General features: G+C 36.0%; 1 protein-coding gene across 6 annotated transcripts in view; it reads right to left on the reverse strand.

Moving 5' to 3' along the window:
- Window positions 1-210: 210 nt before the first annotated feature.
- Window positions 211-16,748, reverse strand: part of DENND6A (DENN domain containing 6A) — a 64,672-nt gene continuing 48,134 nt past the window's right edge. For all 6 annotated transcript variants that reach the window (XM_060631380.3, XM_060631378.3, XM_060631379.3 and 3 more), the window contains 8 exons: window positions 7,458-7,523; window positions 7,295-7,359; window positions 6,620-6,709; window positions 5,368-5,421; window positions 5,154-5,263; window positions 4,400-4,502; window positions 3,158-3,232; window positions 211-2,480 (listed from right to left, as the gene is read on the reverse strand). In XM_060631380.3, the coding sequence (XP_060487363.1) occupies window positions 2,349-2,480; window positions 3,158-3,232; window positions 4,400-4,502; window positions 5,154-5,263; window positions 5,368-5,421; window positions 6,620-6,709; window positions 7,295-7,359; window positions 7,458-7,523 (695 nt within the window). In that variant the 3' untranslated portion in view covers window positions 211-2,348. The remainder of the gene's footprint in view (window positions 2,481-3,157; window positions 3,233-4,399; window positions 4,503-5,153; window positions 5,264-5,367; window positions 5,422-6,619; window positions 6,710-7,294; window positions 7,360-7,457; window positions 7,524-16,748) is intronic.

Here is a 16,748-nt window from a genome sequence, read left to right on the forward strand (position 1 = left end):
ACACTACCACGAAGGATATGAAGTCACTTAATTATCTGTTATTACACTGGACTGTCCACTTGCTCATAGTAAACAGAAGAAGGTTTTCATTTGAATTTTTAAAAATAAGTTAGGAAGTAAAAGAAATCTCATAATGCACAAATTTCATTTATTATGTGTTTTTTCAAGCATTCCAAACTTACTCAGAAATAACACAAGATATCCAAGTGCTTTAAAATCCAAGGCCTTTAATTCACTTTTCAGTAATGGCCATAAATGCCTTCATAAAACCTCTTTTCCACTGAAAACAGAAGGCACTAGGCATTACATAACACCCTGAAAGCAGTGATTCCTTCTGATGCTGGTGGAGATAAACATTAAACGGTAGGTTTTAGATCTTAACAATGTCTCAAAAAAAAAAAAAAAAAAAAAAAAGGCAACACTGAAAATCACACAAAAAATTGTTACTAGTCAGTCTTTCTCAGGTTCCCAATCCAATTTTAAGTTATTTTTACAAATACATAATTTGAAATTAATAAACCAGGTAAGTATGATAATGGTTTTCAACATGTGTTAGGTTTTAGTTAAATATGAAGATACTGTTATTGTGCTACTTGGCATCCTTTGTTACTCATTAGCTGTGCAAAATAAACTTGAAATGATACATCCTGTAGTGGTATAATTTAAAAGATCCTTGATATGACACTAAGGACTTCCAAATTCTGGCCACAAACTGTATATAAATTGTAAGATTATTAAAATACCCCTTTTTGAAAAATAATAAGATGACGATTTATACCTAAATAAGGTTTCCCAGAAAGATATGAAATACTTTAGCATATAAAAGTAGTTGCCCCTTTTCCATAAAGACAATGTTGTTTCACAAAATAACTCATATGGATCCAAGGCAAATGATTTCTTTCAAATGCCATATTCTCTCTATGACTTTGAGGTATGCTTCAAGAGACTGTATCCATGAGAAAAGGGCACATTTGGGTATAAGACCACAGTTACAAACACAAGGAGGCTTTCTGGGTCAGAAGTGCCCTTAAGAGTTGCATTAACAGAAAACAAGAGATAGCTTCTGAAGTCATTTCTATTACAAACACATAACAACTAAATTTGGTTACTTAGAGGGTAATTCAAGACACAGCTATTTACATATGTGCTATGTCATGTGTGGCTATTTTAAATAGTGGCTTCTGGAGGACACTCCTACTCAAACACAAACCAAACAACTGTACTCTACCAAACCACAATCTTCTATTTTTGGCAAGGTATTACAGTTTAAACAAAACAAAACAAAAACACACAAAACAACAACAACAACAACAAACTAGCTCTAACAGTGATTTAGGCAAAATTCCCCATGTCTAACAACAGTAGGGAAAGTGTTCAGAGAAATATGAATTTGGGGGGAAAAAAGTTCCATACTAAACAAATAATGCTGAAAATTAATCTTATAATCACCCAAATGACTATAACATAAAAGGTTTATGAATGCCTTTGAAATAAGAATAGTTCAGTTTTAAAAATAGCTGATTATGAGTTTTACAATTAGAGTGTCTCTGAAAAACATACAAGCTAATTAACTTAAACAGGTCCAACCAGTAAATGATAAGAGGAAATAAACCCTTCCATAATTAATGCCAGATGCTTTCTTGCCTTTGGAGAAAGTGGTAAGATTAAATTTGAAATGGTATAGAATATACTGAAATGAAACTTACATGACCACTGAAAAAAATCACCCACCAGGGCACTAACAATAAACATGATGGGAGGCAAGAAATGTATTTTTAAGCAATGATTACTCAGAAGAATGCCTTATAAAATTATGTATCATAATCAAGAAAAAGCTTCAAGAGTAGCAGCTGGGCTTTGTGAAACATGTAGGACAACAGAAGGCACTACAAAAGCATTAATCACTTCTAACTACAGTTGGACAGTTCAGTATTTTCCTTCTTCTTAAGAAGAGAGCCAGTGTGAATGTTATTTTTATATATCCCCCTGAGTTTTAACATGATTGGGCAAAGCAGCACCAATTTAAAAAAATATCTGCAGTGCCAGCACTGCAGTTTGGAATCACTTATACTGATGGCCCCACAGGTCTCTCATAAGAGCACTTTAGAACATGATTAAAAATATAGAAATGCCTCTCGGTGTTTCAATATTAAAGTGGAACCACCACAGATGTCCATTTTTAAAAATAATGCACTAAGAAGGTCTGTTTAGTCAGTATAGTCTTTCCACCCTGTAGCTAGCATTCACGGCTATTTTCCACGCTGAGACATCTCTTTTGCGCGTCGGGTTGAAATGTCAGTATGCTTCATGGTGCACAATCCTTTTCGGCTGGAAAATCCTGGCAAATATCATGTCATGCCCGTTTTGAGCAGTATGCCTTGTAGGTCCTCTGGCAACGCTAAGATAATTGCATCTATGTGTGTCCGTAACTTTTCCATAGTGTCAGGTTTCACAGGTAAATGTTCTCGATCAGCCTGCAACTACATAAGGAACATTTGGAAGCATTTAAATTATCCTCTGAGTCTGTACTAGGACATTATATTCCCTAAATGAACAGTTTTATGATCTAATGATTGGAAGATTCAAACTTATACCAGAATTTATAGAAACTGTAAAAAAGCAAAGAATATGCCATTTAAACAATATATTGCTGGCTCAATAAAAGACTTCTATGTAAATTAATAGATAATACCTATAAGTACAATGTGGTATTAAATATAAATGACAATTTTTTTTTCTTAAGTTTACTTATTTATTGAGAGAGAGAGAGAGAGAGAGAGAGAGAGAGAGAGAGAGAATCCCGAGCAGGCTCCATGCTGTCAGCACAGAATCCGATGTGGGGCTTGATCTCAGAAATTGTGAGATCATGACCTGAGCGTAAATCAAGAGTTGGATGGATGCTTAACCAACTGAGCCACCCAAGGCGCCCTGACGATGTTTCTTGTAGAGCTCAGTAGACCCCTTATAAATATTTTTTAAAATAATATGGCACCATTATGATCTGTTTGAGTGACCAAGTATTTTCACTCAGATCTACCATCAATTGACCAATCTTAAGTCCTCTCATTTAAAAAGCTACTTTGGCAACGTATCATGAACTATCACCTCAGCTGTGAGAAAAATATCGTCATGGATCTTTGCTGTTTTGGCTACGTACCAGCTTGTTTTTTAGCTTCAATACAAGGTCAACTGTTTCTACCTCTGTGTGTTTCTGGGTCCAGAGAAGTAAGTCCTAGAAGAATAAACAAATCCCAAATCAACAAATAACCAAATGACTTCTCAAACTGCTCTATTTTAACAGGCAAGGCTACTGACAAGGAAGGATAGGAAGGAAAAGGAGAACAGAGTATATAAATCAGATACAGCATTACAGTACAAGAATAATTCTGTAGATAATATTCTAACAACACTAATTAGATCATTTTTGGCATTAGCTAGAACAACTGTCTAATACTTTCAAGTAAAACAAAATATAAAACTCGTGTCTGAGATAGCCCTTTTAGATCAATAAAGAAAAAACTGCAATTCAAAGTATAATACTAACGCCCATCCCTACTAAGTAGTGCATATTTCAATTTATAAGGAACAAATTAAGATACTTGTGAACATGAATATATTACTGGATATAAGCTTTTTATCTACAAGTAAGTTCCTCCTGGGCTTCTCTGTAGTTGTCTTCATTGTATTCCTTCTCTCAACCACAGTCACTGGGAGTTCACTCCAAGACTAGCCCACCTCAAGCTAAATAAAAATTAGACTATCCTTTATATTTTCACAAGTAGCTTAATTTAAAATAGTCTGGTAACAAACTATAGATTATAAACAGTCAAAATACAGGAAAAAATTGTTAATAATAAAAATAAAAAATTGTTAATAAAGGTGCTCAGATCTGAATCTTGATTCTATCCAGTGGCATGCTGGTAAATATTTAACCACCAGTTCTCCAGGAAAAGTCTCTGGTTTGTAGCATTTGCCAGTGTGGTGTAATACTCCCACTATAGCCAGTTTCAATCTACCAACCTGGGATCACCGAATGCAAAGCTGGGAAGAGATGTACACAGTCAGCTCCTGTGGGTCAGTGCAAGTGGACTCTAGCTCACTGCTGACTCCACCACTTAGCAGTGATATGATCTGAAGCAAGTCACTTAACTTACAATCTTTGGGGATCTCATAATGAAGATCATAGCACACCCACTTCAATTAATTATTGTGTGGACTAAAAGACATTATTCATATAAAACACCTATACAGTCCTTGGCACATAGCACATGATCCAGAAAAGTTAGTTATTATTATTTACAAAGTAGTGGATATGGGTATAATCTCCCAGCTTCTAAGGATAATGTTATCTTTATTTTCAATAATTGTTAATCATCACACAAACATACTGTCTTCTAACCTCTTCACAAAGAACTTCTAAATGGAGTGCCTCCAATTTCTGGGTCATTTCCTTCCGCCGGGTCTTGAACCAACCATCAAAATTCGGAGATTTTAGAAAATGCCTATAAAAACAAATTTTAAAAATGCAAAGTTTGATTATGACTTACTTGTTCTCTTTAATACCTTTCCGAAACTACAGCTTGGATAACTGAAACAATGGAATTTTTTTTTTAAATATAAGTTTAAAGCCAGTTTTTTGTTTTTATTTTTTTAATGCTTATTTATTTTGAGAGAGAGAGAGAGAGAAAGTGCATGCAGCAGAGAAGGGGCAGACAGCAAGGGATAGAGAGAATCCCAAGTAGGCTCTGTGCTGACAGCAGAGCTCGATCCCATGAACCATGAGATCATGACCTGAGCTGAAATCAAGAGTCAGATGCTTAACCGACTGAGCCACTTCAGGTGCTCCTTTGTTTTGTTTTTATTTTAATTTAATTTATTTATTTTTTAACATTTATTTATTTTTGAGAGACAGAGAGAGACAGAGTATGAGCAGGGGAGGGACAGAGAGACAGGGAGACACAGAATCCGAAGCAGGCTCCAGGCTCCTAGCTGTCAGCACAGAGCCCGACGCAGGGCTCGGACTCACAAACCACGAGATCATGACCTGAGCTGAAGTCGGACACTTAACCGACTGAGCCACCCAGGCGCCCCTGTTTTGTTTTTAAATAAAGCTCTACAGATGGGTGAAAAAGAAGAAAAAAAAAATGACCAACCGGTAAAGTCCAATCCAATCGCCTTTTATTCTAGAGGTCAGCTGAGGTCCTGTTTTCTCAAGTGTTTTCATAAATTCTTCTGGAAGGAATTGTCTTAATTGGGGTGGACTCTAGAAATTAGGACATACTGATTTAAAAATCAGAAATAGATATATTCACAAAAGTTAATTACAGTTAGAGAACTCAAATAGGAATTTAACTGAATAAGTTATACCTTCCATGGAGAGATGCTTTTCTGCAAAGGCATCAAGCTTGCCACGTATCTTTCCTAAAACCAAGAAAAAAATTAATCAAAGTTAGGTATTCTTACCTAGAGAGTCTTCAAAACCATTTAAACAGACCGACCTGAAAGAAATGGGTTTCTAAGTTTTCCATCATGCGCTCTTTCAATGGACAGCAGCAGTGCCATCACAGCCCACGACAGACATAGCAAAACTTAGATTGAATTGAGAAGTCAGACTTTCAGTAAGAATTTAACTAAATCTTAGATAATCCAAGGGTCTGCATAATCATTAGCCTTATTGGGGGAGTATGTGCCAGAAAATGTATTCAACATTTTACATGCATGATCTCTTTTAATCCTTGCAAACATCCCATGTGGCAGTAATTACTGGAAAACAGGCTTTGAAAGGCTGAATAACCTGCTCATGGTCACACAGCCTGAACCTGAATTCCGGTGTATTGACTTTAGCCCATGCCTTTAAGGACTGCAGTAAAGTTCATTTTACTTAGACAGACAGATTTAAATGGAACAAAATTAATTAACACGCATAGAACAAGAAAGACTATTTCATCTCAAAATGTAATACCAAAGATCTCCATGTTGCTCCCATATAATATCACAGATAGATTATGTTAGTAACTACATGGAATCTCTCTCTGATGCAGTATCCAGACTAGGACCACATTATGGTACTGTCGGATACTGTGAATCATCTTTTAGTATTTTAATACGTTATTCCACTAAATTTCATAGAATACCCATATCATCTAGCCATTTATTCCATATTGAGTGCTATCAGATGCCAGACTGAGGAAAAGATAATGAACAAGACAGACAAGGCCCCTGTCATCATGGAGCTACCAGTGGATATCATACCAAACTGTGCTCAAGAAAATAATATCAGAGAAAGAAGCTCCAGGTTAACTTTCTTTTAAGGTGCAAATGCAATAATCATATAACATTTCACAATTATCTCATTTAAGATTCACAACAACCCTGAAAGATATTTAGGAAAAGTGGAATTAGTCACTTTTACAGTAAAAGAAAATGAGTGTCAGTGAAAGGAAGTGACTTGCCAAAGTCACAAAGTTAATATTAGAACAGAGTCCAGGTCTCCTGCAAATCACTCTATTTTTAATCACCAAACACATGAGCAAGCCAAACAACTTAAGGTTTTTGTGAATGGGAAAAACATGCATATAGCCTTCAACAAATCATTAAACAAATATATATGTTAACTTACTAATGGAATGATGAAACTTTGTGTCAGTTCCAAAAAATAGCGACGGAGAATAACACTTTGAGCCTCAGAAGGACGTTTCTGTTGTACGCCCTTAAAAGAAAAAGCAATGAGAACATAGATTCTAGTGTAAGGGAATATAAAACAGTGGATAATTATAGTAGCTCAACTGATATGTAAACATGTATTTTACTTGATTAAAAAAAAACAAAACCAGAACTTCACCTTGAAGTAATTTAACCTAAAGTTCATTATGCAATATCCTGTGGAAAAAAATCTTTAGAGTAAAATATCACATGTTCATCCTGTGATATTTACTTAAAGTATCAGTTTACAATGAATGGTCTTTACTTCATACTTGCTGTATTAGTATTATTTACATTTCCCAAAAAAATGGTAACTATCTCCTGTTAGGTGCTAAACTACCTCATGGAAGAAGAGTACATTACTTTTTCACTGTAACTCCCAAGTTTCTAGAAAGACTGGCACTATTTGGTAACTGCAGCCCCACATTTCAAGCCCATAACTTTTGCTGCTTTAGTCTCCTGATTTTTATGAAGCTTTGGTTCAAAAGAAAGACCTCATTTCATATCATTACACCTAACTCACATGCTGCCTAACTGGATATTGCATACCTGAACAAGGAAATTTAAATTAATAATATGAGCAAGTAATTACCTTCTGTAATTGTTTTATGATCTCTTCATCTCTATTTAGATATGGCTTATAAGAAGTATAAACTCCTAAGAAGTAAATGAAAGAAAATAAGGTGAACAGTAAGACCCAGGTACTCATTTAAGTATATATTTAAAAATAATTTTAAAAAAATAAAAATTAATACCAGGTTTAGAATCCAGAGTCTTTAGGTTCTTCAATTTTTTCACTTTAACCTGCTTAGGAATTTCACCTGAAGGAAACATCATAAAGATTCTTACACTATTCAAGTTTTACACATTATAAAACTGGAATTTTATCAGATTAAGAATTGTCTTTTTATTACTTAGGGATCTTGTAGCTAAAGCATTCTTTAGAGTTTTATTTTATTATTTATTTATTTTTAAGAGAGTTAGCAAGCAGAGGAGAGGGGCAGAGGGAAAGAAAGAGAGAACCTTAAGGAGGCTCCAAGCTCAGCACAGAGCCCAACACAGGGCTTGATCTCATGACCCCAGAATCATGACCTGAGTCGAAATCAAGAGTCAGATGCTCACTCAACTGACTGAGCCACCCAGGCGCCCCATGAAGTATTGTTAATATCAAATAGTATTGAAGAGTTTATTCCTGGTACTTTAAAACTGGATAAAGGGAATGTGGGATTATTATAGTATTACAGAAACAATGTGTGTAAATTACATAAAATGGGTATTTGATCTTTCATTAATATCTATCATTACTCAAAATTTTTCCTTTTGTCACTCAACTTATAATTTAAAATCTTTGTGCCAAATACATGAAATTGAAAATCTATGTGGCAAATATTAATAAAATACCCCTTGAAGAGTAAATGGAATTATAAGGAACTCCTTAGTATGCAGATATAGTATTCAAAAGTGTTTTTCAGACACCTCCCCAAATTGTTTTTGCACTGTAGAAACTTACACTGCCACCAAGTGGTGACAGTGTATGCCACAACCACAGGTCTGAGGCACAGATGGACAGGACTCCTGAGCAGGACTGCTGTGACAACTTGCACAGCATATGCTGTGGTTCTGGTTTTGGGGTCAAGGGAAGCTGCAATCTAAATAATTCTCTCATCAGCAGAAAAATGCCTCAAGTTAAGCACTTAGAAGCATCAACAGCACACTAGACTTATCAGACTTTTTCTTTTCCTTTCTCTGTCCTCCTCTCTGCCTAAGAGTAAGAAGACCTAAAAACTGAAAGACAACCTAGAGATTACCTAATTCAAGGCTCTAAATTGACACAATATTTTTGTTTACATTGTTATGTACATCAAACTGCTATCTAAAGTTATCTCTGGGGTTGAAATTACAGGAACACAGAGCATTTGCGCTTGTAATCTTATATCATTAAAGAATTTTAAGACCATGTACTGTGGTAAAACAGGTATTCTATAAACTCTCTACTTTGAAATAATTTCAATTTTACAGAAAAGCTGCAGTATGATAAAGGTGATACTCTAATTTTATCAATTGTCCCAATAATAACTTTAAACAGACCCATGTTATAGAAGTCAATATCATGGATACACAGGCTAATTTTTTTTCATTGATTCAGTAAATGTCAGTAAACGCAAGATACTGGAAATAAAAAATAAAACAACTAGTTCCTGGCATCAAATATTCACAATCTAATGGCAAAGTAAGATAAATCGACACACATGACAATACGAAAGGATATACACTTGGATAAAATTATGAACAAGATACTATGGAAACACAAAAGAGTGTTTTGGCCAAACAGGAGCAAAAAAATTATCGAGGTTTCCTAAAGGAAGTGGTATGTAAGCAGTCTTATAAGAGAAATAAAAAGTTATCCAAGGGAAAAAGACCTTTTTAGGTAGAGTTAAGTCCAGAAGCATAAAGAGCATGTTGCCTTTATAAAGAGTTATACATATGGTAAGGATAGTAATAGCCACCATTTACTCAATCTTATCTGTGCCAGTCCTGGACTCTGAATACTGTACGAATGATTGCATTTAACCTTCACAAAGAAGTATATTTTATCATGACCATTTCACAGATGAAAAAACTAAGGCATGGATAAAACAAACTTGGTAGGCCACCAACACTGGCTCTTTATTGCCATTATCCACCCTCATTGGTCAATGCCCCATTTAGACAGGTTGTTAGCTCTAGAGGAACAACTTGTCCAAGGACACACAGATAACATGCTTGAACCGGGATATGAAATAAAGCAGTCTAACCCCCTGAGCCATCACTCTTATCCACTACACTACAAAGGTAGGAATGGAGAGTATGCTAAGAAGGGCAAGAGATAAAGCTAGAGAGGTATTCAAAGGTCAGATCAAGAGGAACTATAAAGATGTCTGACATCTAAGGTGACTGAGAGATTGAAAGCATGGGCACGGGGGATGGTGGTTAGGGACAATGAGCTGACAGGATCAAATCTGCACTTAACATACTCCCTGACACCAGGTGGTGATAATGTAAGCCACACTGCAGATCTGAGCCACAGATGGACAGAACTCCTGAGCAGGGCTGCTGTGTTGCACAAAAGAGTTTGAGGTGGAAGAGAAAAGCCTATAGGATAAAATAGAAGCATTGTGGAGTACTGCTCCTGGGTAGAAACAGAACCTGAAGCAAGACACGTGCAGCAAGGAAAGAGAAGAGAGGGAGCTACTGGAGCTCCGTGGAGGAGGTAAAACAAGAGGCTATGGGGACAGCCTGAGAGAACAGCACTGTCCAGAAACGCCCAGGTTTCCAGAATATTTTTGATTCATTAGCCCATAGTTTTTACTCTGTCAACATATTTTATCTATTCCCATGTACTAATTCTTATGAGAATGTCTCTCATCTTGAATCTTGTGGTTGTGCTTTCCAGAGTTCAGAGTAGCTTCTCACCACAAGATCTGTAAAACTTTTTTCCCCGTAATAAGTGCAGAATACTATTTAACTATACAGATAACTACTTTCAAGTCATTTATCTGCCTCTGACCCCAAGAACCCAAAGAACAGCATGTATAAAACCACAATGGTTTGACTAAGTCTAAGTATTTCTGTACTTATTTTCTGTTTCTTTCTGCTCTAATTCACAAAGTACTTGCAATTCCTCTATCCACCAACACTATTTATTAACATATTATTTCCTGAAACTCACTGCGCAAAAAGAACTGAGTATCAGAGGGGGAGAAAAGTTCAGCATCAGGTTTTGTACATTCTTTATATTCAGTACATTCCGGCTAATAATGAAGATAGGTAGCATCCTTATCCATTTTTTTAAAAAGGTAAAAGACAAAAATAAACCCATGCAGCAATCTTCACTCACACGATTCCCCTCTGATTCATTGGACCTCATCAGGTGTAAGATGCATACTGATCTCTAACCCTAGCCACCATAATTCTTACACTGTAGTATGTAATAGATGAAAAGAACATTCATCATGAAGATACATTGCCTTTACAAAAAAAAAAAAAAATTTTTTTAATGGATATTTGTCAGATGGCTTTGGAAAAAAAAAGTGTCTGAAAATGAATTAAAGTCCTATAATTACAGACATTTATTTATTTATTTTTAAAGTTTTTTTTTATTTTTGAGAGAGAGAGAGAGAGACAGAGCATGAGCTGGGGAGGGGCAGAGAGAGAGAGAGATACAGAACCCAAAGCAGGCTCCAGGCTCTGAGCTGTCAGCACAGAGCCCGACACGGGGCTCAGACTCACAGACCGCGAGATCATGACCTGAGCCAAAGTCAGACGCTCAACCGACTGAGCCACCCAGGCGCCCCACAGATATTTAATTAAAAATACTTATTCAGTATCTGTTATGTACAATGCACATTAGAGAGGGGTTTAACATTATTAAAGTAATAGTCATCAATGCTGCACCTCTGTATATTGGCATGAGAATCTTTAGGTCAAATATTTTACTGTTAGTGAAATCACCACACCTAATGTCTGCTTAGAAATCATCAGTTTATAACCTGATCCAATATACACTAATAGAATTACTTTCTCTTTGAGGAATATTTGTAAAGTACCACCACCTTAACATTACGTTTCTCTATTTGACAGGATTTAGGTGAACTAAAACTAGGTATAAACCAGAAGAAATAATCCTTTTGCATCAGGAGGAATGATCCCTCTATAGGGTTAAAACTAAATGTATGTTTCTGGTAAAGCTGTCTCAGTTTTGCTGTGCCTTCCCTGCAAAAGAAAAGTTTTTCTGCAGTTTTACTGACCCTTTCAGATAGTGTGTTTCATAACTTGTGCAGCATATGCAGTGGTCCTGGTCTTCATATCAATGAGCAGAAAAATGCCCCAATATATATACCCAACACTCATAAATTAAAAGATAAATGGATTTTCACGAATATGATACCAAAAGCAAGGGCAATAAAAGAACATACAGATAAACTGGACTCCATCAAAATTTAAAACTTTTGTGCATCAAAGGACACTATAAATGAAAGAATGACAAGGCAAATCACAGAAAGGAGAAAACATTTAAAAAGCATTTATCTGATAACGGATTGGTATCCAGAATATATAAAGAACTACAACTCAACAACAACACAGCAACCTGATTAAAAATCAGGCTAAGAACTTGAAAAGATAATTCTCCAAGGAAGATATACGGTTAGCTGGTAAACGCATGAAAAGGTGCTCAACATTACTAATCACTAGGGAAATGCAAATCAGAACCACAATAAGATACCACCTCACTCCCATTAGGATGGCTACCATCAAAAAATAACAAGTGTTGGCAAGGATGTGGTGAAATTGACACCTTTGTGCATTATTGGTGAGAACGGAAAGTAAAAAAAAAAAAAAAAAATGGCAGTTTCTCAAAAAAATTAAACACACATGACTACATGGTCTAACAAACCCACTTTGTGTTTATACTCAAACGAAGTTAAAAGTAGAGACTCAAAGAGATATTTGTACATCTATGTTCATAGAAGTATTGTTTGCAATAACTCAAAAGTAGAAGTAACCTAAGTGTCCACTGACAGATAAATGGATAAATAAAATGTGGTATGTATATATACACAATGGAATATTATTTGGTCTTAAAGAAGTAAATTCTGACACATGCTACAATACCTGAGTAGTCAAATTCTTATCGACACAAAGTTACTAAAGGCTGGGGCATGGTGGCAGAGAGAGAAGTGGATGGCAAATTATTGTTTAATGGGTATAGAGTTTCAACTTTACAAGATAAAAAGGGCATTTGAGTATATGGTGGTGACTATAGTTCAACAATGCGAATGTACTTAATGCCACTAGACTATATACTTAAAAAATGGTTAAGATGGTAAATTTCATGTTATATTCATTTTACATTTTTTTTTAAAAAAAGGAATGCAATTCTTATGCACACTACAACATAAATGAACCCTGAAACAGTGAAATAGGTCAGACACCAAAGGGCAAAAGTCAACTTCACAGAAACAGTAATTAGAATAGAAGTTACCAGGGGTTGGGGGATGCGTTAATTGGGGAGTTATTGTTTAATAGATTTTGGATTTGGGTGAACTAAATCCAAATCCTTCTGTCTGAGATTATGAAGAAGTTCTGGAAATGGACAGTGGCAATGGCTGCACAGTATGAATATACTTAATGCCACTATATTATTTTTAAATGAATTACATACTTAAAAATAGTTACGATGGTAAATTTTATGTTATGTTTATTTTACCCACAAAAACAACTTTTAGGGTAAGTGGGGGAAAGTATCACAAACACTCTAAACGTAATGAAATTTTGCACTTCTGTTAAGACTTGTGCTCCTATACTGGGGCGCCTGGGTGGCTCAGTTAAGCGTTTGACTTTGGTTCAGGTCATGATCTTGTGGTCTGTGGGTTTGAGCCCCGTGTCGGGGCTCAAATAAATAAACATTAAAAAATATAAAAATAAAAATAAAAAAACAGAAAAGACTTGTGCTCATATAAGACCTATGAGTCCCAGAAACAGTCAGACACTAAAGTCTTGACCCAAATCATTGAACTACCTCTGGTGTCTTTGTCCACAACATATTTTCTCTACTAATTGAACAAGGACCAAACTGAGGACACTGACAACCTCTAGCATTCACTCCTCACTGACCACTAAGGATCTATAAAGCATATGTTTCCACACACTGCCATCACTTTCTACAGAAAAAATGATACCTGATGAAGTGGTCCAAATAAGCTCATGATAGAAATAATGAGAAAGAATACATCAGCTCTTCTCTAAAGTACGCTGCTTAAAATAAAGTCTAATATTCCATACCTGCCCTCATCCCCACTTTGAAAAATAAATTCAAGAATTGTCCCCTCCCCTACCTTGGTCCTAGGTCTTACTTTTATTTTTATTTATTTTAGTTTTTTTAGAAGTTGATATGTTTTTAAAATTTTTTTTTAAATGTTTACTTATTTTTGACAGAAACAGAGCATGAGCAGGGGAGGGGCAGAGACAGAGAGGGAGACACAGAATCTGAAGCAGGCTCCAGGCTCTGAGCTGTCAGCATAGAGCCCGATGTGGGGCTTGAACTCACGAACTGTGAGATCATGAACTGATCCAAAGTCGGATACTTAACCAACTGAGCCACCCAGGTGCCCAATTTTTTTTAATGTTTATTTAGTTTTGAGAGAGAGAGAAGGGGGGGTGGCGTAGAGAGAGAGGGAGACAGAATCAGAAGCAGGTTCCAGGCTCTTGGCTGAGGGCACAGAGCCCAATGTGGGGCTTGAACTCACAATCTGCGAGATCGTGACCTGAGCTGACGTGGGATGCTTAACCAACTGAGCCACTCAGGCACCCTGGTCCTAGGTCTTGCTTTTAAATGGTTAACTTGAGGGGCGCCAGGGTGACTCAGTCAGTTAAAGCATCTGACCTCAGCTCATGTCATGATCTCACGGTTTGTGAGTTTGACCCTTCCTTGCATCAGGCTCTCTGCTCTCAGCACAGAGCCTGCTTTGGATCTTCGTCTCCCTCCCTCTCTCTCTGCCCCTCCCTTACTGGCTCTCTCTGTCTCAAAAACAAACATTAAAAAAAATTTTTTTAATTAAAAAAAATGGTGGCTTCACTTGCCTGAAGAGGATTCTCAGAGTAGCAAGAATATTAGCTGGCAAGATATCACAAGAAAAGAAAACTACAGACTGCTATCCCTCATGACTATAGATGTAAAAATCCTCAACAAAAATGTAAACAAATCAAATCTATCAACAGAAAAAAGGACTATATACCATAACCAAATGGGCTTTGTCCAAGGAATGTTAAGGTTGGTTTAACATCGAAAATGCAATTAATATGCCATATTAATAATGAACAAAAACCACATGACAATCTCCATAGATACAGGAAAAGCATTTAACAAAATTTAACACCAATTCATGATAACCATTCTCAACAAACTAGGAATAGAAAGGCACTTGTCAATCTAATGAATGACATCTATGAAAAACTACATCTAACATCATAATTAGACCTATATGTTGAAAACTACAAAACCTTGCTGTGAGAAAAATTAAAGAAGACCTAAACAATGGAGATATGTCCCAAGTCCTGGATTGGAAGACACACAAAAAACCCCAAACTAACTGCATATTAACATAATCCCTATCAAAATCCCAGCTAGCTGTCCGCAGAAACTGACAAAGTGATCCTAAAATTATAGAGAAATGCAAAAGACCAAAGAATAGCCAAAACAACTTTGGATAAGAACAAAATTAGAGGGGCGCCTGGGTGGTTACGTTGGTTAAGCATCCAACTCTCTCTCTCAAAATAAATAAATAAATAAATAAACTTTAAACAAACAAAAAAAGACTTATACTTACTGATATCAAAACCTGCTATAAAACTACAGTAGGGGCAACTGGGTGCTCAGTTGGTTAAGCATCCAACTCTTGATTTCAGCTCAGGTCATGACCTCACGGTTCGTGGGATAGAGCCCTGCATTGGGCCTCTGACAGCACAGAGCCTGCTTGGGATTCTCTCTTTCCTTCTCTCTCCTTCTCTCTCTGCCCGACTCGTGCACACTTGCATATGCTTGCTCTCAAAAAAAATAAACATAAAAAAAAAACAAAAACCTACAGTAATCAAGACACTGTATTAGTGTTGATTTTCCACAAAGGTACCAAGGCAATTCAATAGAAAAAAGACAGTCTTTAATAAATAGTGCTAGAGCAAATGAGTTGTCAACATGCACAAAAGATTATTTTGGACTCTTAACCCATATCATACACAAAGAATAACTAAAGTGGTTCATAGACTTAAATGTAGGTGGTAACATAATAAAACTTTTAGAAAAAAACATAGAAAATCTTTGTGACCTTGGGTTGGGCAATGAGTTCTTAGACACAACATCAAAAGGTCAATCCATAAAAGAAAAAAACTGATAGGCTAGACTTCACCAAAATTAACACATGTTTATGGTTATCAGAGGTTAGGAGTAGGAGAAATGGATGAAAGTGGTCAAAAGGTAGAAACTTCTACTTATAAGATAAATTAAGTATTGGGGATTCAGTGCATAACATGATGACTCTCATTAACACTGTTGTATAGTATATTTGAAAATTGTTAAGAGGGTAAATCCCAAGAGTTCTCATTACAAAAAACAACATTGTTTTCCTTTTTTTCTGGTATCTGTATGAAGTGATAGATATTAACTAAACTTATTGTGGTAATCATTTGACAATATATGTAAGTCAAGTCATTATGCTATAAACCCTAAACTTACACAGTGCTGTTTGTCAATTATATCTCAATAAAACTTGTGGGGAAAAACACTTTCACACTTCAAAGATACCATTAAGAAAACAAAAAAAAAAGAAGCCAAATACTGTGATAAAATATCTGTAAATCATATATCTAAAACCAGACTTGTGTCCAAAGTACATAAAGATCTCTACAACTAAATAAGACAAGTAACCTAATGAAAAATTGGCAAAAGATTTAAATCAACATTTCATCCAAGAAGATATATGAACGACTAATAAGTAGATGAAAAGATGCTCAGCGCGACTGGGTGGCTTAGTCAGTTAAGCATCTGACTCTTGTTCTTGGGCCAGGTCGTGATCTCATAGTTCATTGAACTATGAACCTCATGTGGGGCCCTGTGCTAGTGATGTGGAGCCTGCTTGGAATTTACTCTCCCTCTCTCTCCCCCTACCCCACTCGTGCTGTCTCTTTCTCAAAATAAATAAACTTAAAAAAAATTAAAAAAAATAAAAAGATGCTCAACATCAATTATTCACGAGGGCAAAGCAAATGAAAACCACCATTTCAAACCCACTAAATGGTTATATTAAAAAAGACAGTATCAACTCCTGGGACGGAGATGAAGAAATAGGAACCCTCATACACTGTTGGTGAGAATGTAAAATGAGGGGCACCTGGCTGGCTTAGAAGAGTCTGTGACTCTTGATCTTGGGGTTGTGGGTTCAAGGCCCACGCTGTGGGTAGAGAGTACTGTGCTAAGCGAAATAAGTCAGTCAGAGAAAGACAAATACCATATG

This window comes from Panthera onca, chromosome A2 (assembly GCF_046562875.1).
Source record: "Panthera onca isolate mPanOnc1 chromosome A2, mPanOnc1 haplotype 2, whole genome shotgun sequence".
Classification (NCBI taxonomy): Eukaryota; Metazoa; Chordata; class Mammalia; order Carnivora; family Felidae; genus Panthera; species Panthera onca.